The sequence below is a fragment of the Mobula birostris genome, chromosome 15, assembly GCF_030028105.1.
Source record: "Mobula birostris isolate sMobBir1 chromosome 15, sMobBir1.hap1, whole genome shotgun sequence".
Classification (NCBI taxonomy): Eukaryota; Metazoa; Chordata; class Chondrichthyes; order Myliobatiformes; family Myliobatidae; genus Mobula; species Mobula birostris.
Genome location: NC_092384.1, coordinates 56,117,002 through 56,142,394, shown reverse-complemented (window position 1 = coordinate 56,142,394; position 25,393 = coordinate 56,117,002). Strand labels below are relative to the sequence as shown.

Here is a 25,393-nt window from a genome sequence, read left to right as displayed (position 1 = left end):
CAAATCTCACCACTGAGTGCATTTACAAGGAGCACTGGCACAAGGAAGCAGCATCTATCATTAAGGACTCCCACCACCTAGACTATGCAAACTTCTCACTACTACTATCAGGATACTGAAAAACACTGGATTTGAAGTATGTTCCACGTGCTAATAGCCCCCATTCTTGAGACAGATAAGCCTGCTATTCTTTATCTGTTATTTGAACCGTAATCTGGGAAACGTGCAGGAAACTATTGGCTATAAGTGCGCAAAACTAATTGGTCCAACTATGAAATGAGTACCTTGCTAAAATAATGCAAATGAAAATGGTGAATTTAAACGTATCCAAATTAAGAATCACATGGCTCAGAGGCAGCTCAATTGACCTCAATTCATTTATGAAAATTCAGGTTGAGAATACTTGAGAGGTAAAGAACTGCACAATCATTAGAAAAACTATTCAAGTACTTTTGCATTAATTAACTTTATTTCATTATCTGAAGAAATATTTTAGAACAAAAATGATCTGTAAATAAATTATTTAACTAACTGTATCTATGCATCTGATATATCTAAGGAAATAACTTCTGGCTAGAGATGCTTCTTTCTCCCCCAAAGTTGCCAATGTTTACTCTCATACAGAAGAGATGGTGAATAAAAGTAAAGATACTTGAGCCTCCGGCAAAGAAAACGGGAATACTCTATTAAAAAAGTTAACGGAAGTAAACAGGATCTTGATGGTAGTAAATAACTGTGACCTCATTGCAAAAGCTCAAGAATAGTGCATAGAATTATAGTTAAAAGTTACAGTGCACATAAGAGAAAGCTAACATTATGAGAGGTTCACCATGGAAAAAGACTACAAGACAGCAAGTTGGCACCAATTCTGGATGAAATGCCCTGTATTTCAGGCACCTCCTATGACCGACAATGGACCAGAATGACTAATCTGATCACTGGCAGCTATTGTCATAATTACTGGCAATTTCAAAAGTTATACCGTCACTTTGATACTTCTGTTTAAATTGACGCCTCCACTGCTGCAGGTGTGAACTTTGAAGAACTATTTAAAATAGATGGCATTCAAGTATTATCAGAAGATCAAACTTTGCTGGAACAATTATCTATCATTAGCATTTGTATGATTTCCTTCATCTTACTCTTTTGCCAAACTCTCCAAATTGAAGGGAACAGAAAGAAATGCTGCATTAATATTGCCCCTCAACAGGATAAGCAAATAATGTGTAGGTCAATATATGGAACATAAGTTTTGAATTTCTTTACAACAGCATTCAACATTTCAATGTACAGGAATTGTTACAAAGAAAAAGGTGTTCAGTGTCCAGACATATACAATCTTTAAACTTTCAAAGGTTTCCTTAGCATGCAGAATTCAGGACTGTTTAAGGTTAAATAGGATTTCCCAGTGCAGTAAAACTCTGCCAAGTAATCTAATAGCTACTCACTGCATTTAGAGTATTTAGACTTACAAACACAGATGCTTGATAAGCAAACGCTAAAATCGATGAAAACAATAGCTTTGCGTGACAGAGGATGAGGTTTTACATTTCTATTTAAAGTTGTGGTTAGTTAGTTACTCACGCACACTCCCATTCTCAGTGCATCTTGCAAGCAGAGGTTTGTTTGTAGCCCGAAGCAAGACTAAATCAGGTTTTATATAGTGAGAATTCAATCTATACATATTACTTAATAGAAACTCAAAACATCAAAAGCAACATAGCGTAGGAGTACACTAGATCTTGGCAAAATCAACAGAACTGTTTCAAGTGCTATAATCAGCTGAAAATACCTAGTTATCCTGCTGGTTGGTTCTAGACAGAGCGCTTTGACAAGTGAAACATATGCACAAGAGATTACGCTGCAACTAGACTGAGGACTAATGGGGAGAAATCAGACCGTATTATTGTCCATCATCCCTGAAAAGCAATTCCAGATGAAAACTTATGTCACCACATTGGGGAAAGAGCAATCTCAAGGCTAATTATATTGTTGTTATGTTCAAATGGCCTGTTGATCCAGACTGTGTAGGTATATGACAAATAAAAATAAAGCCAATAATGAATGAGATGCCAGCACTTGGGAAACCCCATACTAACAAGAAACAATGCTACAAAAGCAGGGGAAAATACAGTTCATAGAAATTAATAGCAAGATTAAATTTACTCCCACCAGCATATACTGGATTTGAAGCCATGACTAATTCATAATGCTAGGCATTTCATACTGGCTACTTTCACTGAATATGGTATTAAAATGGTATACGGTAGTAGAAATAAATGTGCAGACTATTTCCTAAACAGAGAGAAAATCCACAAATCTGTGATGCAAAGAGACTTGCGAGTCCTTGTGCAGAACACCCTGAAGGTTAACTTGAAGATTGAGTTGGTAAATGCTGTTTTAGCATTCATTTCAATAGGTCTAGAATACAAGAGCTGGGATGTGATGCTGAGGCTTTATGAGGCACTGGTGAGGCCACACCTTAACTATTGTGAACAGTTTTGGGCTCCTCATCTAAGAAAAGATGTGCTGGCACTGGAGAGGGTTCAGAGGAGGTTCATAAGGATGAAAAGTTATCATATGAGGCACATTTGATGGCTCTGGATCTGTACTCACTGGAATTTAGAAGAACAAGGAGGGATCTCATTGAAACCTTTTGAATGTTGAAAGGCCTAGCCAGAGTAGATGTGGAACAGATGTTTCCCATTGTGGGGGTGTCTAGGACAAGAGGGCACAGCCTCAGGATAGGGAGGTGCCCATTTAAACCAGAGATGAGGAGAAATTTCTTCAGCTAGAGGGCGGTGAATTTGTGGAATTTGTTACCACAGGCAGCTGTGGAGGCCAGGTTGTTGGGTATATTTAAGGCAGAGATCGATAGGTTCTTGATTGGACACGGCACCAAAGGTTACACAGAGTTGGGCTGAGGAAGGGTAAAAAGGATCAGCCATGACTGAATGGCAGAGCAGACTCGATGGCCCAAACAGCCTAGTACTGCTCTTATGTCTTATGGTCTCATGGTCTAAAGGAAATTCCAATGAAATTTTGGAGAAGGCTCAAAGGAGGTTGACAAGGATGAAATGATGAACCATGCTCAGAACTCTACCTTGACCTGTTTTTTGCTACATTCCAGCGGTCACTCCATCTCTATGCTCAAGGACAGAAGTCTTCATTTGCTTTTCTTTCAGTCCACAAAGCAGGTTGGAACACTTGACTGCTAGACAAGGTTCTCCAAAGGGCATCCACTCATACATCATACTTGAGGTTGCACAGAGATCTCCCTGGTAACCCCTGCCAGTAGTGCCTATCTGTAGCTTTGGAAGGTCTCTGTAGATCCAAGAACAAAGAATATGTCTTTGCAGACATTGTTCTTTGGGTTTGGTCTGTTCCGTTGGTCCTAATGGGGCCCTGTCCTACCACCGTCATCAATGCAGCATACATCCATTGAGTAGCAACATTACCCTAGCCCCATCCTCACCACTAATAGTCAGAAGAGTACTGCTAGTATTGTGGTAAGCTCCCTTTGAGAGATATCTGTAGAGATTGCACCTGCTGGGCTACAAGCTGACAACTGTGAGGAGGCTAAAAGAACAATATCAGCTTCATTGCACCATTACACTGGGAGAATCAACAAAGTCCTCGCTGTTTATGGAGTTCCAACAAGAGCATTATGATGCTGTTTTAATGCCAAAATTTGGTGTGGAGAAATTTCTAGGTGGACAAACTGAACATAATTGTTTATTAACAGCAATAATAATAGTTTGATTTTGCACCCAATTTTTATTTGCACTTAATATGCTTACATAAGCACTATTATTGATTGGTGTGTGACTACTACTTCCTAGTGGCTGTACTTAACAGAGAAGTTTTCACTGCTGATAATAGAAAGCTCCCTCCTTTCGAAGTGAAATAGATTTGGTTATTTGACAATAACTTTATTCCTGAGCAGTACAGAAGCAGTTAACCATTCAATTCAGGAGCCACTGGAACACTGATCCCAAAAACCTAACCTTACTTACTGGAAATACAGATCTAATCCCACTGCATTCAATGGGTCAATGGTTCAATGGTTCCATTTAATATCAGAGAAAGTATACAGTATACAACCTGAAATTCCTATTCGTCGCAGACATCCATGAAACAGAAGAAAACCCCAAAGAATGAATGACAGAGAAACATTAGAACCCCAGATGAGGCTTATGCGGTATTTGAAACAGATGATCTCAAACTGTTCACAAGATCACAAGACAAAGGAGCAGAAGTAGGCCATTCGGCCCATCGAGTCTGTTCAGTGAAATACCACAGAAGGAAGGAATATATAAAGGATTACATTGTTTAAAGCACAAGCATAGGTGACCCAGCTGAGAGGAGTCAATGATAGTACAATTAGAAGACAGTTTTGATATGTAATTTACAAATTGTACAATTTTCTGAAAATTTTGATGCTCAACAATGCACTCAGGGACTCTGAAACCAATATGTTAAGCTTTATGCTAGCTGTATCTTTACACTGACAGATAGACAAACATTTTCATGCAGCAAAAAATACAATTAAACAATAGCAGTTGTGTTACTCTTAACCAAAAGTTCTCTTCAATCTAATACTGACTCGAACTTAGCAACTGTGTTTTTATTCATTAAATGAGTGGTAGTATATACATAATGAGCAGTATCCACACTACCTCGAGCAGAGATTACATGGCTTTTTAAGCAATAGTGATACTAACGATTCAAAACAATAATCTGCTTTTGAGGAATTAATATAACCACTTCAACAAAAATAAACTAGCAATCTGTCATGCTCTTTCCTGATGTGTTTAAGATGTCAATGACTGCCTACCAAAATATTACACCTGAAATTTATTCCCCATTTGCAGCATTTGGAAATATTGGTGGAAAAGAATCAGAATCAGGTTTAATATCACTGGTATATGATGTGAAACTTGTTGTTTTGTGGTAGCAGTGCATTGCAATACATAGTAATAAAAACTAAAAACTATAATAACTATATATAAAAGTAATTAAATTAGTAGTACAAAAAGAGAAGGGAAAAATACTGAGGTAGTTGTTCATGGGTTCATTGCCCATTCAGAAATCTGATGGCAGAGGAGAAGAAGCTGTTACAGAAACGCTGAATGTGTGTCTTCAGGGTCCTGCATCTCCTCCTTGATCATAGCAATGAGAAGAGGGCATGTCCTGGATGTCTTTGATGACATACCAATTCTCCTCAGACTCCTGGTGAAATATAGCTGTTGTCATGCCTACTTTGTAATTGCATCAGTATGTTGGGTCCAAGATAGATCCTCAGAGATGTTAACACCCAGGAATTTGAAACTGCTCACCCTTTCCACTTCCAATCCCTCAATGAGGACTGGTGTGCGTTCTCTGAACTTACGCTTCTCTAACTCCACTATCGACTCCTTGACATCGAGTGCAAGGTTGGTGCTGTGACACCAATCAACCAGTTGATATATCTCACTTCTGTATGCATCTTTGTCACCATCTGAAACTCTGTCAACAATAGTTGTGTCCTCAGCAAATTTATAGATGGCATTTGAGCTCTGCCTAACCATATAGCCATGGATGTAGAAAGAGTAGAGCAGTAGGCTAAGCACACTTTCTCCTGTGTGCCAGTGTTGATTGTCAGTGAGGCCATGTTACTTCCAATCTGCAAGACTGTAGTCTCCCAGTGAGGAAGTCAAGGACCTAGTTGCAGAGGGAGGTATAGAGGCCCAGATTTTGAAGTTTCTTGATTCATTCTGAGGGTTTGATTGTGTTGAATACTGAGCTTTAAGTAATAAAACAGTAGCCTGATGTTAATAGTAGCCTATTACTATTGTCCAAGTGACAGAAGGCTGAATGGAGAGCCTATTATTTGGCAACTGCTGCAGATCTATAATTTAGTCTTACAGGATTCAGATTGAAGCAGGTATATGGTGCCAAAGAGGGTAAAGATGTCTTCACCGTGTTCCTCTAACTAGACAGTTAACTGGTAATAAGATTGCATGCTAAAAGTGGAGCACTGTGCCACTTGATTTGCAAGTGAACTTTCCCAATGGAGCTGGCGTATTTTCCTACAATTCATTTGTGGTTTTCCTGTCTGACCATAAGAATGCAAACACATTTAGAAAATGCTGGACTGACAATAGAAATGATAGTTGTGTTATTGACACTAATATTATATAAAGTACCTTAAAATACCTCCAACAATTGTAATACATTTTGATTTCCCAGTTTGTGAATACATCCTTAGTGAAAGCACAGATCCCACCTGTACTTTATTACATAGTTACATTGCTGAATCATTTAATAAGGTAATAAATCCAACTCATTTCTTCATTTTGTTTGTTTCACTCAGTTATGAGATTTTTATTTTACTGAGCTGCATGTGGTTATATTGCTTTCAATGTACTTCTTCCAGCTTTAACGGAGCAAGAATACACTGCCCTGGAAATTTAAGGGGAAAACAATTTAGTCTGCTCCACTTCCGTTGTTGGCAGAATCTCAGATGGTGATGCGGAGGCGTACCACAAAACTGACTGTGGGGTTCTGGAAGGGGAAGTCGGGAAAACACGCACAACTCCTCATTGAGGGGGTCAGCAGTGGAAAAGGGTGAGCAGCTTCAACATCTCTGAAGATCTATACTGGTCTTAACACCGTAATAAATACAACCACAAAGAAGGTATGCCACTGCTGTATATTCTTAGGAGGTTGAGAAGATGTGGTATGTCACCAGAATTTCTGCAGATGTACCGTGGAGAGTATCCCGACTGGCTGCATCATCGTCTGGTATGGAGGGGACACTACACGATCAGAAAAAGATGCAGAGTTGTGTACTCAGCCAGCTTCATCATGCATACCAGCCTCCCCACCATCAGGGATACTCAAAAGGGAGTGCTTCAGGAAAGCAGTATCCATCACTAATGATCCTCACCGCCCAGGGTATGCTCTCTTCTGTTTGTTACCATCAGGGAGGAAGTGCAGGAGCTGAAGACACACACTCAGCGTTTCTGGAACAGTTTCCTCCCTTCCGCCATCAGATTTCTGAATTGTCTATAAACATTACCTCACTGTTTTGCCCTCATTTCATGCTATTTCTTATTGTTAACAGTATTTAACTATATTGTACTGTACTGCTGCTACAAAGCATCAAATTTCACAGCATACGTCAGTGCTAATAATCTGATTCTGAATGTTACCAGAAACAAAAATATGCCAAAAGTTAAACAGCAGAATTGAGAAAATCAGACTAAAATACTGGAAAAGTATCAACATTTGACTAAAAAAAAATCATTATTATAAATCATAAAGCTTTGTAGCTAAGTAGTAAAGATATCTTTTCCAGGCTTTAATTTTTAATGACCAAGTAAGCTTTGGCATTTACAGCAATCCAAATATAAACTTCAATAAAATCTGAATTTGGCACTAGGCCATTTTTATTTTTGTATAACATTTCTGTATCTCATTATGAATTTATTGAACTGGAATGTGCCAATTGGCCTTAAAGGCCTGACTGAACAGGGATTAAAACTGCCTCACTCCCCAGTCTATACTGGTATCCAGTGACCTCTGGTGGATCAATATTACTCCTTTAGCCAATCAAACAAAACCCATCTTTACGGTTTACACAAGAACCACTTAATTATATATGTGTAATACAATGAAATACAATGTTTCACATTAGAGTTAGCAAATAAAATTTAGTTAATAAAATGTTTTGAGCATCTTAAAAATAGGTTCACAAAACCAGATGTTTAAGAGAATTCCATAGTTTAGGGCCAAGTGCTCTAAGACCCATCTATCATGGATGGGAGATGGGAAACAGACTATGGGAAAGCTTGGAAGCTCAGTAGCAGAGTTAGCAAAAGGCTGAGTGCTAGTAACGTATGAGATTGGCCAGGTAGAGGTAAGTGATCCTGAAGCAAGAAGGGGCATAACAGTGGCCAGCATCAGCTGAATTGTACCTATTGACTTCTGGAAAAAAAATCATAATATACTGATGTAAATTTAAAAAAATGAATTCTAAGTATATCATACATTATTGATATACATTTAGAATTCCGTCCTGACCAGTAATTATCCAGAATGGTCAACAACACACTTGTAATAAAGAATGCAAACTTTGTGAGCAATTAAACATGGATATCATTTAACGGAATTATTAAAATACCAGCAGACAGCCAAGCAAAAAAATTCAATTGCATTTAAAAGAAAACCACTTCCTATAGAGGCATTGTTAACAGGATTTCAGTTAAAATTCTAATAAGAAAAACTTGCATATGTACTAGTATAAAAGTCTAATTTTTCCGTAAGTCAAGACAAAGAATAGCATTGAAGTAAATTACGAAAAAAAAACAGCCTGATAAAAGGTGGCAAATGTTTTCAAGGGGATCTTGAAAAGGATTACAGAGAAATAATGTCATAATTTTAGCATAGCTTTTTATAAGCAATTGTAAAGAGTTATAACAGGAAAATCAATAACACTTTTAACAGAGGAGGATAATCATTAGCACAGGATGATACTGATCTGATGGCAAGACAGGCAAACAGTGGTGGTGAAATTTAATCCTGACAAGTGATAGGGTGATGAACTTTGTGAACAGCAGCTCAGAGAAGAGATAAACATTGAATGGTCAGGTCCTTGGGTTGAGGAATAGAGGGATCTCAGTGCACAAGTCTAAGGATCTATGTGATTGTCTGCACTAGATACGGTGAAGGTGAAGGTTGAATAGTGATGGTACAGCATTATTAAGACACTGGTAACCAATAGTTGGAGTATATTTCTGTATGCCATAAACAGGAAGGATGTAGATGAGATTCATCAGATTATTTAAGGGTAGGAACATTTCAGTCATGAGGAGAGAATGGATAGACCAGGCTTATTGACATTGGAACTGACAGAGGAACACAAAGTTATAAGGTAAACAAGACGCAATATTTCCCCCATAAGCGTGTTACCAAAAACTAAAGGGCATTGGTTCAGGGTAAATGTTCAGATGGGATCTGAGAATGAACTTTCCTCCCAGAGGATGGTTGTAATCTGTAATACACTTTTAGAGTGTGAAGTAGAGGCAAGTACTCTCACAACTTTTATGAACTGTTGAGATGAACACTTGAATTGCCTGTGCATAGAAGCTCAGAATCAAGTACTGGTAATGGAATTAATATAGATAGGTACTTGATGGCCTCTATTGCTACAGTGGGCCATTTTTGTTCTGTATGACTCTATTACTTATAATTCAGCAAGCACATAACTCTCATGTAAAGTCCTGCAATATCCGTTTACTTTTTGAAACCTTGCCACAAAGCAAGAAACAGCTGAAGAAACCTGAACACCTTAGCGGTTTGCTTTCAGCTCCAGACTCTATCATCTACAATCTCTTGTGTTGCCACAAAGCACATTGCAAACTACATTGTCAAACTGTTCACTTGATAGTGCACATCTATGGTGTGAATAAAAATTCAAACAATAGTCTAAGTCTCGTACAGATGTCTCTAAATTCTCTGAAGCAAACGGCAGATGCTAGAAAGTTGAAACAAAAACGCAAAATGTTGAAATCTCTCAGCAAATCGGGCAGCATCTGTGGGAAGAGAAACCGTTAATGATTTGGGTTCCAACAAAGGGATGCATTACCAAAATGTTGGATGTTTCTCTTTCCATAGGCTGCCTGATTGATGAGTTTTTAGAGCATTTTCTGTATTCATTCTATAAATGATCTACTTATTTATTTATGGAGATCACAAAATAGATATTTGTATTGAGGTTCCATTGACAAATTTGCTCTTTCTCATGTGGAGAGTGGAAAATTTGAGAATGAAGTGATGGGTATTATTCTTGTTTGCCCCAGGGCTACTATATTGTGATGCACTATCCTTAACCAATAGCATAAGTTATTCTGTAGATGTTGGAAATCTTGAGCAATATGCACAAAATGCTGGAGGAACTCAGTAAGTCAGGCAGCATCAATGGAGGGGAATAAACAGCTGACACTTCCAGCCAAGACCCTTCTTCCGGACTGATGCTGGATCTTGACTGAAATGTCAACTGTTTATTCCCATCCATAAATACTGCCTGACATGCTGAGTTCTTCCAGCACTTTGTGTGTGTTCAATATCATCATTTTTAAGTGGCTTGTTGTGGCAGGAAGCAAATCTAATTGAAATTTGCTCACTGCTGTACCCTTTCAGCAGATTTAAGAGACAAGGAGAGCTAGAAAGTTTTCAAAAGAAAATTTTCAGAGAATTCAGTGGTGGTGAGCATCGAAATGGTTATATGGCAAACTCGACTGTAGATTCACAGCAAGGTCTGATTCAAATATAGGAAAGATGAGAATATATGGCAAACAAAAGCATTTTTATTTCCAGAAAAGCTTTTGGGTCTTTGCAGCAAGGAAACAAAATGTTATTAGTATTAAAACTTGAGACAGCTGAGCAGACTGTACAATCCAGATCTGATTGACAAACACTGAGTCATGCAATCAATTCTGGAAGATTACCCAAAAGACAGTTGATAGAATGACAAACACTTCAGTCTACTAATCTGCAAACATACAATACTCACATTGCAGAAGTAACATGTACTGTACCAGTTTCCTTAGAACTGCAGTAATGATCAGCGCATTCACAGATAAGACGGAGAGTTCGCACTATAACAATATGACAGTATTGTTAAAATTAAATTTTTCATAAATTTTGCACCAAACCTGAAAGACATTAATGATATATAAAAAAAGAGGAAAAAAAACCTAGTGCAAACCAAGTATCTTTAAAATTCACTCAGGAAATCTGCAAAACAAAATGTTATGCCTTGCAGCAAGATTTCTTTTTTTTTGGAGGCTGTTCTTCAAAAAATTATTACACTTATGTACATTATTTGAAAAAGCAAAAATTATTGCAGAAATAAATTGAAGCAGTCATTGGATTCTTGTGACTAGTAACTGGCAATCCGTACACTGAACCAATTATATGTAGGTCGAGGGGTGGGGAGGATGGGTGGGTTTGGGACATATGGAATAGGAGATAATGAAACTATAACCACAGTGGCAAAACTCTAACTAATCCACAGGGAGTACTGTCTGTAAAAGGCACTTAACTCTTAGTTGGCAATTGTTAAACCTCACAATTGCCTTAATTTTGAGGCAGCTAACCACAGTTAACAATCTGGCTCCCTAAGGTTAGGTAGGCTGTCCACTTCTTAATACATTACAGTTAAAACTGGGTAGGTTAGGAGTAGTTTTGAAAACGTTAAAATTTTAACTTAATTCATTGTTGGATATTACAGTTCACCCCAATGAAAGATTTTAACAATACCGTTTTCAGAACATCGGGATCTCAGCAAAGGTGACCAGGCTTGGTTTTAAATAACCGACTCAAAAATATATGGTCAAATACTTCAGCGGTATTGTACAAGGTTGGAGAAGAATGAACACTAATTTATATTGCGCAATATTGTATTTAACATTGGAGCAAGGTTATACAATTAAATTCCTCGACTCCACAAAGAAGAATATGGAAATGACATTCAATACCGAAAGAACATGCAGAATGGAACTTCCGGATAGTTTGGAATTGTATAACTGAAACATTACAGATTATCTGTATAAGCAAATTACCAGGGAAGAGGAATTAGTGCTCAGGGACTGCCCACAACAAAGCATCATAAGAACATAATGTTTAACTGTGCTCAGTTCTGGTCGCCTCACTACAGGAAGGACATGGAAGCCATAGGAAGGGTGCAGACAAGATTTACAAGGATGTTGCCTGGATTGGGGAGCATACCTTATGAGAATAGGTTGAATGAACTCGGCCTTTTCTCCTTGGAGCGTCGGAGGATGAGAGATGACCTGATAGAGGTATATAAGATGATGAGAGGCATTGATCGTGTGGATAGTCAGAGGCTTTTTCCCAGGGCTGAAATAGTTGCCACAAGAGGACACAGGTTTAAGGTGCTGGGGAGTAGGTACAGAGGAGATGTCAGGGGTAAGTTTTTTACTCAGAGAGTGGTGAGTGCGTGGAATGGGCTGCCAGCAACGGTGGTGGAGGCGGATATGATAGGGTCTTTTAAGAGACATTTGGATAGGTACATGAAGCTTAGAAAAGTAGAGGGCTATGGGTAAGCCCAGTAATTTCTAAGGTAGGAACACATATGGCACAACTTTGAGGCCATAGGGCCTGTATTGTGCTGTAGGTTTTCTATGTTTGCAAACGCAACTGGAGCCATTTTAACTTTTTTTCCCACTCTCCATCTGAGTCCAAAGCCAATTTGAAGCTTTTTTGATGTTTCCCCCTTCCAGATGTTTTGTACCCTTTACCTACAAATCCCATATTGTAAATTTCATTTTTATTTCTTTTCTCTCAAGATGCCTCCTAATGCACATCTGATCCCTGCCATTTCATTACCTCTCATTTTCCACTTAAGGTAAGCTACTTATAGGAGTTCTACTTGTTCAATAATTTGTGCAAGATTTCATTATACTCTAATCATTTATAAGCAATTCTAGTTTATACTCCTGACACCTTAACCTGGTTTTAGCAAAGATGTTGAATCATCTGCTGAATAGTTCATGCGCCTACAAAGATTCTTATAAGCTGATCCTTTGTAACTTTAAGAGCAAAAGTAAATATTGCAAACATACAGTATAGACACAGTTGGAATACTAAATTATAACAATAATTCAAGTCATCCAATAGGAGAATTAGAATGTCAATATACTTTAATGCTTACCAATACATTCAAGCTTTTTTTGTGGACAATATTCTTTGGTTATTAGCCGTAACTCTTTGACTGCAGCTTCATATGGATAGGAATCGTTTGAAGATGCAGATTCCTTGGGAAAGAGTTTAGCTGCAACACCAATATCTGCTGGACCTGCTGACTTGTGCAACTTCATGCTTTTGTCAAGTGCCATTTCCCTCTGTGTGTTCACTTTTCTAGAAAGAATGAAAAAAATGAAACTTAACCATTCTCCACTTCCTCATAGAACATACAGCAGAACAGTACTGGTGCAGGTTCTTCAACTCGTTATATCTATACTGATCATGATAATCTGATCTGCCTGAGCATGATCCATCTCTGTCCATTACCCGTAGTTCATGTACCTATGCAGGAAACTTGTCCCCCACATCTCCCTTACACTGTTTTCATCTCACCTTAAAGCTATGCCCTCTAGTATTTGAAAATTCCATTCCAAGGAAAAAAAAGTGCTGACCACTGACATTATCTACGCCGCCCAGTTTTGAGACCTCCTTTTAATTTCCAGAGCTCCAGGTTCCTGTGCTATTTCAGTCCTGATGAAGGGTCTCAGCCCCAAACGTCAACAGTTTATTCTTTTCCATAGATGCTGCCTGCCCTGCTGAGTTCCTCCAGCATTTTGTGTGTGTGTTACTTGGATTTCTAGCATCTGCAGATTATCTCGTCAGAATGACAATTTATTTAGAATCTAATAATTTTGAAACAACAGATTGGATATTAAGAGGGGCAGTTGGGTAACACTGCAATGTTTTAGTTTTAGACATCCAATATTCTAAATTTCTCCCATGTTTTTTTTATTTTCTAAGATCCCTGACTAGAAACCTACGTGCAGTGAGTTTTCTTTTCATCTATCAGAGCTGGCAGATCTAATCTACAAAACTGCTGGTTAATAAATAAAGGGAAATACAACTCCTCCTTGTCCTCCTGGTTCACAGACAGCTTCATAAAGACATTTATCTTCTTTCCAAAATCTTCTGTATTTACATTAAGCCTATGGGATCCTAGAATTGTGGAAAACCAAGTAAGCCGTTACATTTGAAAAACAGATTAGATACTGCCAACCTCATTTGAAGATTTGAACTTGCTATTGAAATTCGTGTTAGATTCTGATGTTTTAATCTAAGGTTCTTCCGGAAGTCAGGAAAGAGACACAAAATTTGTTGCTTCACCGTCATTTTAAGTGTTAATAGAACAAAAAGAAATTGAAACGGACAGTGCTAGAGAACCACTAAGTGAAAGGACAGACAAAAGAACCTGCCTTGTGGTCAGCTATTTTTAGATTCATGGGTAAGAAAAATTCTATTCAAATTTGTAAATAAGAGTCTGCCAATTAGAAATCCCTTATTCAAATAATACAGCACCAAGAGAAGCTTCCAGAACTTCCCAGAATCATACCAGAATAACCACTTGGGGACACATTGAACAACTGCATATATACACTGTGGCCATTAGGAAACATATTAAACTATTGCATGCATGTAAGAACTACTTAAAATATTCGCAGATAGATAGTTAAACTGCAAAGGAAACAATAATTAAACAGTCTAATCTAAGAATTACAGAATCAGATCCAACAGTAGATTATCTGTCTTCTTTTGAGGTAAAATTCAGCCATGAGTAGTGCTGAGACAGCTTTAACATCTGACTCAACCCTAACACACCCTTTTACAATTTGACACACCCTTTTACAATCAAGCAGGTGAATTTCATCAATAATCCTTTCAGATTATTAGGTCTGAATAGGAGCTTTATGAACTAAAAGACGCTCCCTTTACTTTCCCTATAGATGCTACGTGACCTGTTGATTCCACCAGGAACAGCTCATTTCAGGATTGAATCAAACCCTGGAGATATGAGGCAGCAGTTCTCACTGCTGCATAACCGTATATCAGAAACGGTAACCAATAAGCCTGAAATAGGCAGATTTGATAATAAATTCTAAAGGAATACCCTCCAAGAGGACTACAATCTTGTTGTAGGGTTTGGAGTCTTATGCGCCTATGTTGGCTGGAGTCAGGTCTTTATGCTTTAGCTCTTGGTAGGGTCACCCATGCCAAACAGGCTGGACTAATAGTGGTTCACTGGTCCTCCAGGTTCCTGGATTCAGCTCAGGTATAACAACCCTGAGTGGTCAAACAAAACTGTTATGGAAATAGCAATGAAAAATCCTTTTACATCTGAGTGCGACAGTATTTCTGAGTCTTCACCCGGAACTTGCATGACTGACAGTAGTGGAAACCGAGCTACTGACACGATGAAGGAAGCCCTGAGCACTGTCAGAGATGGAGGACCTTCATTGCTGCCCTAAATGCCAGTGGTGTAACGGGCAGTAGGTGGGTCTAAAGGAAGACAGTGAGATGAAGTTATTTAGAAAGGACTTTTGAAATCTGATGACTAGGCTACTGGGATTCTGTTCATGAATGAGCTGGCAAGCAAACGCACACCCTTACTCAATGGAATGAACTCAAACTACGAAACACAGTATTTCTAATTTGGTTTTTATCAAACACCACATTCTTTGCTGAATAAAGGAGCAACTATAATTTTACAGCAATTACTACAATACAAATTTTAACAAGTAAACCATTTTAGTAACCAAATTCAACTCAACTCTGTGATGAGTTTGGCAAAGCTATAAATTACATCATTTTAACTTTTAATTATTTACATATTTTCAAATTAGAAATAGATTTGCATTTTTGTGAACTTTACATTAACGCAATACCTAAATAGAGCCAAAAGGAACACCCAGATAGGCTGGAACAAAGCCTCCTCGATGCTGGCCAGGCACTGGTCTTTTCCTGTCGCAGTGTTGAGAGGTTCAAAGGCCAGAATACACAAGGACAGTAATCTGTCTGTTGGAAAATATGTACAGAAGGGTTAAACTAAAATAGAATCCAATTACCTGAAAAGACAATCTCTGACTTACATATGGCTTTTAGCATTCTCAGTCTTACCGTTCCTGTTTGTTACTTAATGAGAATGTATAATGGACCCTGTCATCTCTGGAAACTCTGACCATGGTTCTCAGCTGACAACTCTCATTGTTATTTTCTGAAATTCCAGACTCTGAGGTGGTTCCTGTAGTTGGAGGGTATTGGATGTGGTCCCATTAGTTAAGTGGGAGGAAAAACATAGAACTACCAATCTGTTTTCCTAGCAGTTGGGAGGATGATAGAATCTCTAACAAAAGTTACATTATTCAGATATTTAGAAATTAATTTATTAAAAGGAAATCATGGTTGATGAATCTATTCAAGTTCTTTTGAGGTAAAGGGAAAACCAATGCATTTGGGTTTTTAGAAGCTTTTGATGCAGTTCCATGAAGAAGATCGGAAAAAAGCAGCTGAACATTGTGTAGCAGTGCAACACTATTACAACTCAGGGCATTGGAGATCGGACTTTAATCCCAGCATCCTGTGTATGGAATCTGTATGTCCTCTCTGTGGAATGCATGGGTTTTCTCCAGTTTCCATCCACAGTCCAGAGATGTACCCAATAGTAGGTTCATTGGTCTTGTAAATTGCCCTGTGATTAAATTAGGGTTAAATCAGGCATTGTTGCTGAGTGCATGGTTCAAAGGGCCAGAAGGGCCTATTCCATGTTGTATCTTTAAATAAATAATTTGGGGGATTTAAAATATGAAGTAGGATTTACAGGACTTGCACTGAAAACAGAGTAAAAACAAAAGGCTCCTTCTTAGGTAGGTCAGCTGTATCACATGGCTCAGTGTTTACTAATCATAAGCTATATCAGCAAGATGGGCAAGAAGATTAAGTATAATTTTCCCGAGTTCAAAACTAAGTAGGAATGTGAGTAGTGATGAGGTTTCAAGAGGATATAGGCAAGTTAAATGAGTGGGAAACAAGATGACAGTTGGAATAAATGCGAAAAATGTGAAGTTATCCATTTTGGTAAAAATAATTTTAAATGGTGAGATATTTGGAAATGTTGATGAAGGGATCTTGGTGTCCTTGAACATAGTTCAGTAACAGCAAATGTGCAGGTGCAGCAGAGAACTGGAAAGGCAAATAGTACAACAGTTCCTTTCTTAACAGGGATTTAACTGCAAGAGTGAAAATATCTTACTTCAATTATATTGAATCTCGGTTAGTTCACAGCTGGAATATTATATAGAATTTTGACTTTCTTTTGGAGAGTTGTGATCTTTGAAGGATGCGATAATGAACAATAGAGAAAAATATGGCTATGTGAGAACCACAACAGAATACAATTTCAACCTATTGGTCAGTTGTGGAATCATTTCAGGAAGTTCTTCACATCAAAGGGAAATCAATGTAATCGTAACAGGCAAACACGAGGAAATCTGCAGATGCTGGAAATTGAAGCAACACACACAAAAAGTGGTGGTGAACACAGCAGGCCAGGCAGCATCTATAGGAAGCGGTACGGTCGACGTTTCGGGCCGAGACCCTTCGTCAGGACTAACTGAAAGAAGAGATAGTAAGAGATTTGAAAGTGGGAAGGGGAGGGAGAGATCCAAAATGATAAGAGAAGATAGGAGGGGGAGGAACGGAGCTAAGAGCTGGAAAGTTGATTGGCAAAAGGGATACGAGACTGGAGAAGGGAGAGGATTATAGGACGGAAGGCCTAGGGAGAAATAAGGCGGGGGGGAATCCAGAGGGTGAGCGAGGAGTTATAGTGAGCGGGACAGAGGGAGAAAAAAAGAGGAAAAAAGGGGAAAGAAAGAAAGAAAGAAAGAAAGAAAGAAAGAAAGAAAGAAAAGAAAGAAAGAAAGAAAGAAAGAAAGAAAAGAAAGAAAGAAAGAAAGAAAGAAAGGATGGGGTACGAAGGGGAGGTGGCGCATTAACCGAAGTTAGAGAAGCCAATGTTCATGCCTTTAGGTTGGAGGCTACCCAGATGGAATATAAGGTGTTGTTCCTCCAACCTGAGTGTGGCTTCATCTTGACAGTAGAGGAGGCCGTGGACAGACATATTAGAATGGGAATGGGACGTGGAATTATAATGTGTGGCCACAGGGAGATCCCGCTTTCTCTGGTGGACAGAGCGTAGGTGTTCAGCGAAACGCTCTTCCAGCCTGAGTCGGGTCTTGCCAATATATAGAAGGTCGCATCGGGAGCACCAGACGCAGTATATCACCCCAGTCAACTCACAGGTGAAGTGTCTCCTCACCTGGAAGGACTGTCTGGGGCCCTGAATGTTGGTAGGGAGGAAGTGTAGGGGCATGTGTAGCACTTGTTCCACTTATAAGGATAAGTGCTGAGAGGGAGATCGGTGGGAAGGGATGGGAGGGACTAATGGACAAGGGAGTTGCATAGGGAGCGATCCCTGCGGAAAGCAGAAAGTGGGGGGGGGGGGAAAGAAAGATGTGCTTAGTGGTGGGATCCCGTTGGAGGTGGCAGAAGTTACGGAGAATTATATGTTGGACCCGGAGGCTGGTGGGGTAGTAGGTGAGGACAGGAGGAACCCTATTCCTCGTGGGGTGGAGGGAGGATGGGGTGAGAGCAGATGTGCGTGAAATGGGAGAGATGTGTTTGAGAGCAGAGTTGATGGTGGAGGAAGGGAAGCCCCTTTCTTTAAAAAAGGACATCTCCTTCATCCTGGAATGAAAAGCCTTATCCTGAGACCAAATATGGCGGAGATGGAGGAATTGCAAGAAGGGGATGGCATTTTTGCAAAAGACAGAGAGGGAAGAGGAATAGTCCAGGTAGCTGTGAGAGTCCGTAGGCTTATAGTAGACATCAGTAGATAAGCTGTCTCCAGAGATACAGACAGAAAGATCAAGAAAAGGGACGGAAGTGTCGGAAATGGACCAGGTAAACTTGAGGGCAGCATGAAGGTTGGAGGCAAAGTTAATGAAGTCGACGAGCTCAGCATGCATGCAGGAAGCAGCGCCAATGTTGTCGTCGATGTAGTGAAGAAAAAGTGGGGGACGGATATCAGTATAGGCTTGGAACATGGATTGTTCCACAAAGTCAACAAAAAGGCAGGCATAGCTGGGACCCATACGGGTGCCCATGGCTACACAGGAGCCAAAGGAGAAATTATTAAGAGTAAGGACTAATTCCGCTAGACGGAGGAGAGTGGTGGTAGACGGCAACTAGTTAGGTCTGGAATCCAAAAAGAAGCAGAGAGCTTTGAGACCTTCCTGGTGGGGGATGGAGGTATATAGGGACTGGACATCCATGGTGAAAATAAAGCGGTGGGGGCCAGGGAACTTAAAATCATTGAAAAAATTCAGAGCGTGAGAAGTGTCATGAACATAGGTGGGAAGGGATTGAACAAGGAGGGATAAAACAATGTCGAGGTATGCAGAAATGAGTTCGGTGGGGCAGGAGGAAGCTGAGACAATGGGTCTATCTGGACAGGCAGGTTTGTGGATCTTTGGTAGGAGGCAGAAATGGGAAGTGCGGGGTGTGAGAACTATAGGTTGATAGCAGTGGATGGGAGATCCCCTGAGCTGATAAAGTTGGTGATGGTGTGGGAGAGAATGGCCTGGTGCTCCTTAGTGGGGTCATGATAGAGGGGTAAATAATAGGAGGTATCCACGAGTTATTGCTGTGCCTCGGCAAGGTAGAGGTCAGTACGCCAGACTCCGACAGCACCTACGTTATTGGCGGGTTTTATAGTAAGGTTAGGATTAGTGCGGAGGGAGTGGAGAGCAGAACGTTCGGAAGGAGTGAGGTTGGAATGGGAACAAGGTGTGGTGAAGTCGAGACGGTTGATGTCCCATTGGCAGTTAGCAACAAAGAGATCCAGAGCGAGGTGTCCATGAAGAGGAGGAGGGTTGAAGATGGGAGAAGGGGTCATTGGTGGGGGTGGAAGAGTCCTTGCTGAAGAAGTAGGCTCCAAGATAGAGCCGGCGAAAGAAGAGTTCAGCTGGTATCATTTAAGGAGCAATTGTAGGCCAAGGTGCGGGGTAAGGAACTGAGAAATTTTCATGGATAGGTGGTCCAACCAGTCATCTTCTTTCAGCTTGCTGCACAAAATTATGTTTGTCAATTTACAAACCTGAAAGAGCAGTGACACCTAGTGGTTCTCCCCTTTCCCTATATATAATTACATGCTTTAAGTCTTCCACAGTGTACCCTTCAATGTTCAGTAGATCTGTACTATCAAATGGGGCTTTTATCAAACACTTGAAACACTGTGAAACATGTCATTTGCATTAACAACCATCACAAACTGAGGATATGCTGGGGGCAAACTGCAAATGTCACCAGGTTTCTGGTGTCAACACAGAATGCGTAAAATGACAAAAAAAAAATCTGAATCAATTTCTATTATTTATCTAAATATTAATATTTTTCTTTACGAAGAGGACCTCAAAGATATTAGTTAGTTATATGTTTCTAAAACAGAGAACAAAAATCAGACCCACCAACTTAATCTCTACATGCTAAGCTGAAAGTAACTTATAAATGGCAAATGACGAATGATTCCTTCTATAACTTTTCGTATTATTAGTATATAATGTGTGAACCAATTAGAACCCTATTAGAATGCTCATGGAACTGTGATAGAGAATAAAAAATGAGCAGGAAGAAGGAAAGAATAAAAAAGAGTAAATGCCCAGGAAGGAGAATGAGAAAACAAAAATAAAAAGTCATTTATTTATCAACTTTCTAAACCTTGGGATAACACAAAATACTTTAAAGCTAATCAATCAAGTTGTTTTTTTCAATATACAAAAATTAAGTCCTCGTAAGATGCTTCAATAAAAAAATACAATTTGCTGGCTGATGGATAATATTTGAGAGAATTACAAGAAAAGATTCCTTCTCATCCTGAGTAATGATATTGAGTTGTTTGAAACGGCATCAGCTTTATTTCAGACACAGTAGGCATCTCCTGCATCACTAATGATTACCTGCTTTCAGCCCTTTAGTGGGGCTCGACCCCAACTTGAGGTCCACAAACCCCTCGGTTAATGGCAGGGATCCATTACATAAAAATAGTTGGAAACCCCTGACCTACAAGAATTGTGTCCAATAGGCAAAGAAGTGGCTGTTGAGATGAGAGTGTAGAAGACATCAAAAGTGACCGGAGGGAATCCTGGCATTAGAAGGTTTCCTTCTGAAGCCCGGAGGAACTTTCCAGCCTCCTAGCAAATCTGAATTAGAAATTTAAAACAACTCCCGGGCTTAATCTGTCCCACAAACTAATCAATGATATGCTTGCCCAACAGTGATGCTATTACAGCTCCTCATTTCAGTGTTTGATTAAATCATTCTCAACACTTAACTGAGAGATCCTCTGCCTTCTGGATTCCTGGACATATCTGCTCAAAGTGCAATTAAAAACGAGAAAAAGTTATGGTCTTAGAATGGTGGACATTCTGGTAGCTGATTTCAATAAGGTGAGGGCATTGAAATCAGGGTTGTGGTTTTTTTGCGACTCAGCTGGAATGTAGATTTTGATATTGTACTGATGTAAACCGAGAAGTAATAACATGATAGTATGAGCAAGCAGCACAATTCACTCCGACCAACAAATCCCTTCTCCAATGCATGAATAGGAACAAGGAAATACATTGTGAAAGTCATAAAAAAATGTATATTACCGATTGAATTATGCACATCAGTCACAATATCTTTTAGGTGGTCTTGCAGTGGAACAGCTTCCATTTGATGATGTTCAGTATTTGTCATTAGTGTCAGGCTGTCTGTGACACTTCTTGGTTGTTGCTCAAACTTCATCACGTAGTGTTCCAAATCTTCAAAAGGGCTGTTTTTGTCAATCAACAGATCTGCTCTATCACTCACTGCTGGGTTGAACTGTTGACTTGCAAATTTTTGTTGCAGTGCACTCTGACTGCTAATATCTGAGCTCGCAGTATTCTGTTCACTTAATACTACTGAGCTGACAGAGGAACTGTGTCTTAATCCACCATAACTTATCTTGCTCTGATCTTGAACATTCCCCAAGCAACATGCGCTTTTGGAAGATTTTAACTTGCTTCCCCTGTTGAACGAAGATGCTACATCTGGCATCAGTGGGCACTGGGCAGGCGATGTGTACAATGTAGAACCTGGACACAGTTCAGTAATGTTAGCCAGGTCTGAGCACTGTGATTTCACAATAGGGTAAAGCTTGCTGTAAATCCGGCACTGTAGCTTCTTCAGTAGTTGTGTGATTGGATATTCTGAGCAGCTGCAGAAGTAAATTTATTGACCAAAACTAGTTAATTGCCAGTTCTTGGTAAGGAGGACAAAAGAAACATACAGTATGCTTAACATAAGTTTAATGCAAGGGTTCCTAACTTGGAGTCCACGGACCCTCAGTTAATGGTAACTGAGGTAAATGATCCATGGCATAAAAAAGATTGGGAATCACCGGTTTAACGATTAATTACACCTTTCATCATACCTTCCAAAATCTTGCATCCTGCGGAATTTTATTCAAAAAACTATACCCATAAACTAATATTCTCAGATTAATATCGGTAGATGAGAATAATTAAAGTAAATATGACTGCTATTTGAAGATAGATTGAGTTTCTACTCTCTAGAATTCAGAACAGTGACAGGTAACCTTACTGACATACAAGATTCTTACAATACTTGATGGAGCAGAAGTGGAGCAAATGTTTGTTTCCCTTTGCCAGGAAGTTGAGAATCCAGTGTCAGTTTCAAAACAAAGAATAATTTACTTAAGCCTAAAATGAAGAGAAATTTCTTCATTTATAGGATGTTTAATCACTTGATAAGACTGTGGAGACTCGCTTATTGATTATATTCAATACAGAGATCAATAACTTTCTGTATATTACAGGAATCAAGCAAAATTTGATGTGGCAGAAACGTGGAGCTAAGTGGAAGAACAGACAAGATCTTTTTGAATGGCAAAGCAGGTTCAAGAGTTTGAATGCCTTAGCTTACTTCTATTTAGTATGGTCTTATCAAATTTCCTCTCAGTCTTCCATACTCCCAGAAGGACACCTAGTTCCTCAATCTAAGATTATATAGCTCTCTCTCTCTTTCTTCAATGTCCCATTTTCCTGTAGCCATTCCAGAAAATCTTTTTTCCACCCTATTTGGGACTTTAAAATTTTCCCTGAAGTGTATCAGTGAATTACTTGGGCTCATCTCAGTGATATATTGCAGTGATATATCACAGATAAATAATTGGGCAAAAATAACAAATATTAAAAGTTAAAATGAATGTGATTTTGACATCTGACAAATGCACAAACAAGCCATACCTCCCTGAGGTGAGAACAATTATTAATAATCACGAAGCAAGGATAATTCCCTAAAAACGAGTCCACTGTTGAAGTTGGAGGTGTTCACATACTTTAAGAAGTCTTTAAAACTATGAACAATGCTAACAAATCAGTCTGTTGCCGTCGTGCTCAGTTCTTGGTAATCCTCAGTACAACTACAATACCAGTCACTAGAATTTGCAACTGAATTGCAGCCTTATGTGCGAGCTAACATCAAGGCATCCCACCACCAACAAGAATACTTTTGAAATGTCCATTGAAAACAGTAGAATAACTTTAGAATGATATAACACCCTTCTGCCTGCACTCTTCCCCTGTAAGTATTAATTTGACTGCATTCTATCAGTAGATTATGTACTCCAGTCTCAAACTGTTCTTTGAAATCTTGGAGAATCAAATGTCTGGTAAGTGTGTGTGTATTTGTGCATGTGTGTGAGTAGGGGGTCGGGGCATGCATGGACACAGGGATTGAAAAGAGGAAGACTGAATTGTTATCTTCAAATTAGCTGAAGGAATGAACAATGCAGCATCAACATTTGTATGTTGTACCTTGTGGCATATCCTTGAAAATGTGTTTGAAAACAGTGATTTACCACAAATTTCCTATTTTACAAATTAAAAATACTGTAATGAAATAGGAAATAACTATATTTTCCTGGATTTAACCTTTTTTTGTAGTTTTCCCTTCAGTGATCAATCTCAAAACAAATCAGTTCAAAAGCTTTATTTTTTTTTACCTCACAGCTGTTTAAACCATAATTCTGCATTGAGGTTGTGTAACTGATGGTGAGAGTTAATTTTCCTTCATAGGTGTAACATGATTCACTGAGTATTTAGAGCATTTCTCTTTGGAAAACTGAAGAACAACCACATAACTACAAGGCAAATTGCTAAGACCCTGATTATCCCTGCTTCTAGCAAACTTGCAAATTAAAGAAGTGACTGTCATAATCATGTGTTAGTTATTAAGAAAATCATGACTATTGGTTTGCAATACTTGTGCTACTTGTCACAGAGGGATAAAAAAACAATACCTCAGTATTTGGGATACAAGGCCAGCCACCAGTGCAAAATCATTAGGTTGTGATTTCAATTGCATTTTCCATTGTTTAGGCCACTCCTAAATATAAGAAAAAGATGAACAATTACTTCAATACATTTGTCAATGTTGTGGATAGTTTAAAACACAACTATTGCTGTTAACATTAACATTATGATTGGTTATAAATGGGGAAAAGATCCCTTAATCCAATTAGTATGTGATGTCAACTAAGTAATCCAAATCTTGATTAAAATCAAATATTTAGCTTCCTAAGGTCTACAACTCCGCATGTTTAAACAAGACCAACTTGATGATTATACACAGATTGCTGAACTGATAAATGTACAAAATGTTATCTTATAAGAGCGATACCAAACAAGGAACATTCTTGTGATTCTCATACATTGAATTATTATTTTTGTTTTGTTATAGGAGACATGAATCATCAACACTTATTTTATAACAGTGCATTTAGCCGCTGTCAATTGTTCTTTTTCTGAGACTTACGTGGTCCTGCTCGAACTCTAAAATGCTTGCATATACATTTCTCTGCTCCTCCTCCTCAGGGGTCAGTATGGCACTGTTTGAAAACCTCCTTAAAAGCACATTAGAGCATTTGTGTTAATATCCATCTATTTTCTGCTTTGCACACAATATCATGACTCTTTGTAAAAGATTATATTCAACTTAACTAAGCTAAAGTCTTATCACAGAGGGGAAATCACTTAATTAAAACAAATGCAATGCTGGTGTATAAGCTTTAAAGATCACCAAACCATTAAGTGTCATCCATGGCAAACAAACAATATGTTACATTTACACTTGTATGGACATGTTTCTTCAGAATTTTTTCACAAAATGTACTGTGATGTATATTTTCACCAGGAAACCAGAAAACTGGGGTTTGTGTGAAATAGAAAAGTAGCAGTATATCATTGTTACCAAAAAGGTATAAGGATCATTAATGCAAGGTGGTTTGAACCAAAATACTTAACCAAATAACAAATCAGTCACCAGAAGTAAAATAAGAGAAAGGAAGAAAGGGTTCAGACAGAGAAAAGGAAAAGGAAATCCCCCAAGGTTAATTTGTGTCGTGAGAGCCAGCACTTGAAAACGTTGGTCTGGATAGTGCTGAAAGTCAGCCAGCAGTTCTGTGGAGAACCGCCAGCCAACAGTGCAACGTCCGCAATTTCTCAGTTTCATGTCTACACATGTAATCAGGTAGATGCCGGAGTTCAGATGCCAACAGATCTGGCCTTCTGTTCTTGATACTGTTCCCAGTACTCTCACAGGTTTGAGCTAGAGGGCTATAGTCACTTCATGCCTGAAGCTTGTCTCTTTCTGTTTAAAAAAAATCATAATGTTTGTAAATGCTATCTTTAATTTTAGTCTATTC

At 38.8% G+C, this 25,393-nt stretch overlaps 1 protein-coding gene across 3 annotated transcripts in view; it reads right to left on the bottom strand.

Annotated features, from left to right (window-relative positions):
* The window catches only part of vps9d1 (VPS9 domain containing 1), an 86,778-nt gene that overhangs the window by 22,885 nt on the left and 38,500 nt on the right, over positions 1–25,393 (bottom strand). For all 3 annotated transcript variants that reach the window (XR_011889268.1, XM_072279833.1, XM_072279834.1), the window contains 6 exons: positions 24,505–24,592; positions 23,990–24,075; positions 21,294–21,883; positions 15,474–15,603; positions 12,722–12,927; positions 10,559–10,643 (listed from right to left, as the gene is read on the bottom strand). Coding sequence is in view for 2 of the 3 variants with exons in the window: in XM_072279833.1 (XP_072135934.1) it covers positions 10,559–10,643; positions 12,722–12,927; positions 15,474–15,603; positions 21,294–21,883; positions 23,990–24,075; positions 24,505–24,592 (1,185 nt within the window). In the remaining variant the exon portion in view is untranslated. The remainder of the gene's footprint in view (positions 1–10,558; positions 10,644–12,721; positions 12,928–15,473; positions 15,604–21,293; positions 21,884–23,989; positions 24,076–24,504; positions 24,593–25,393) is intronic.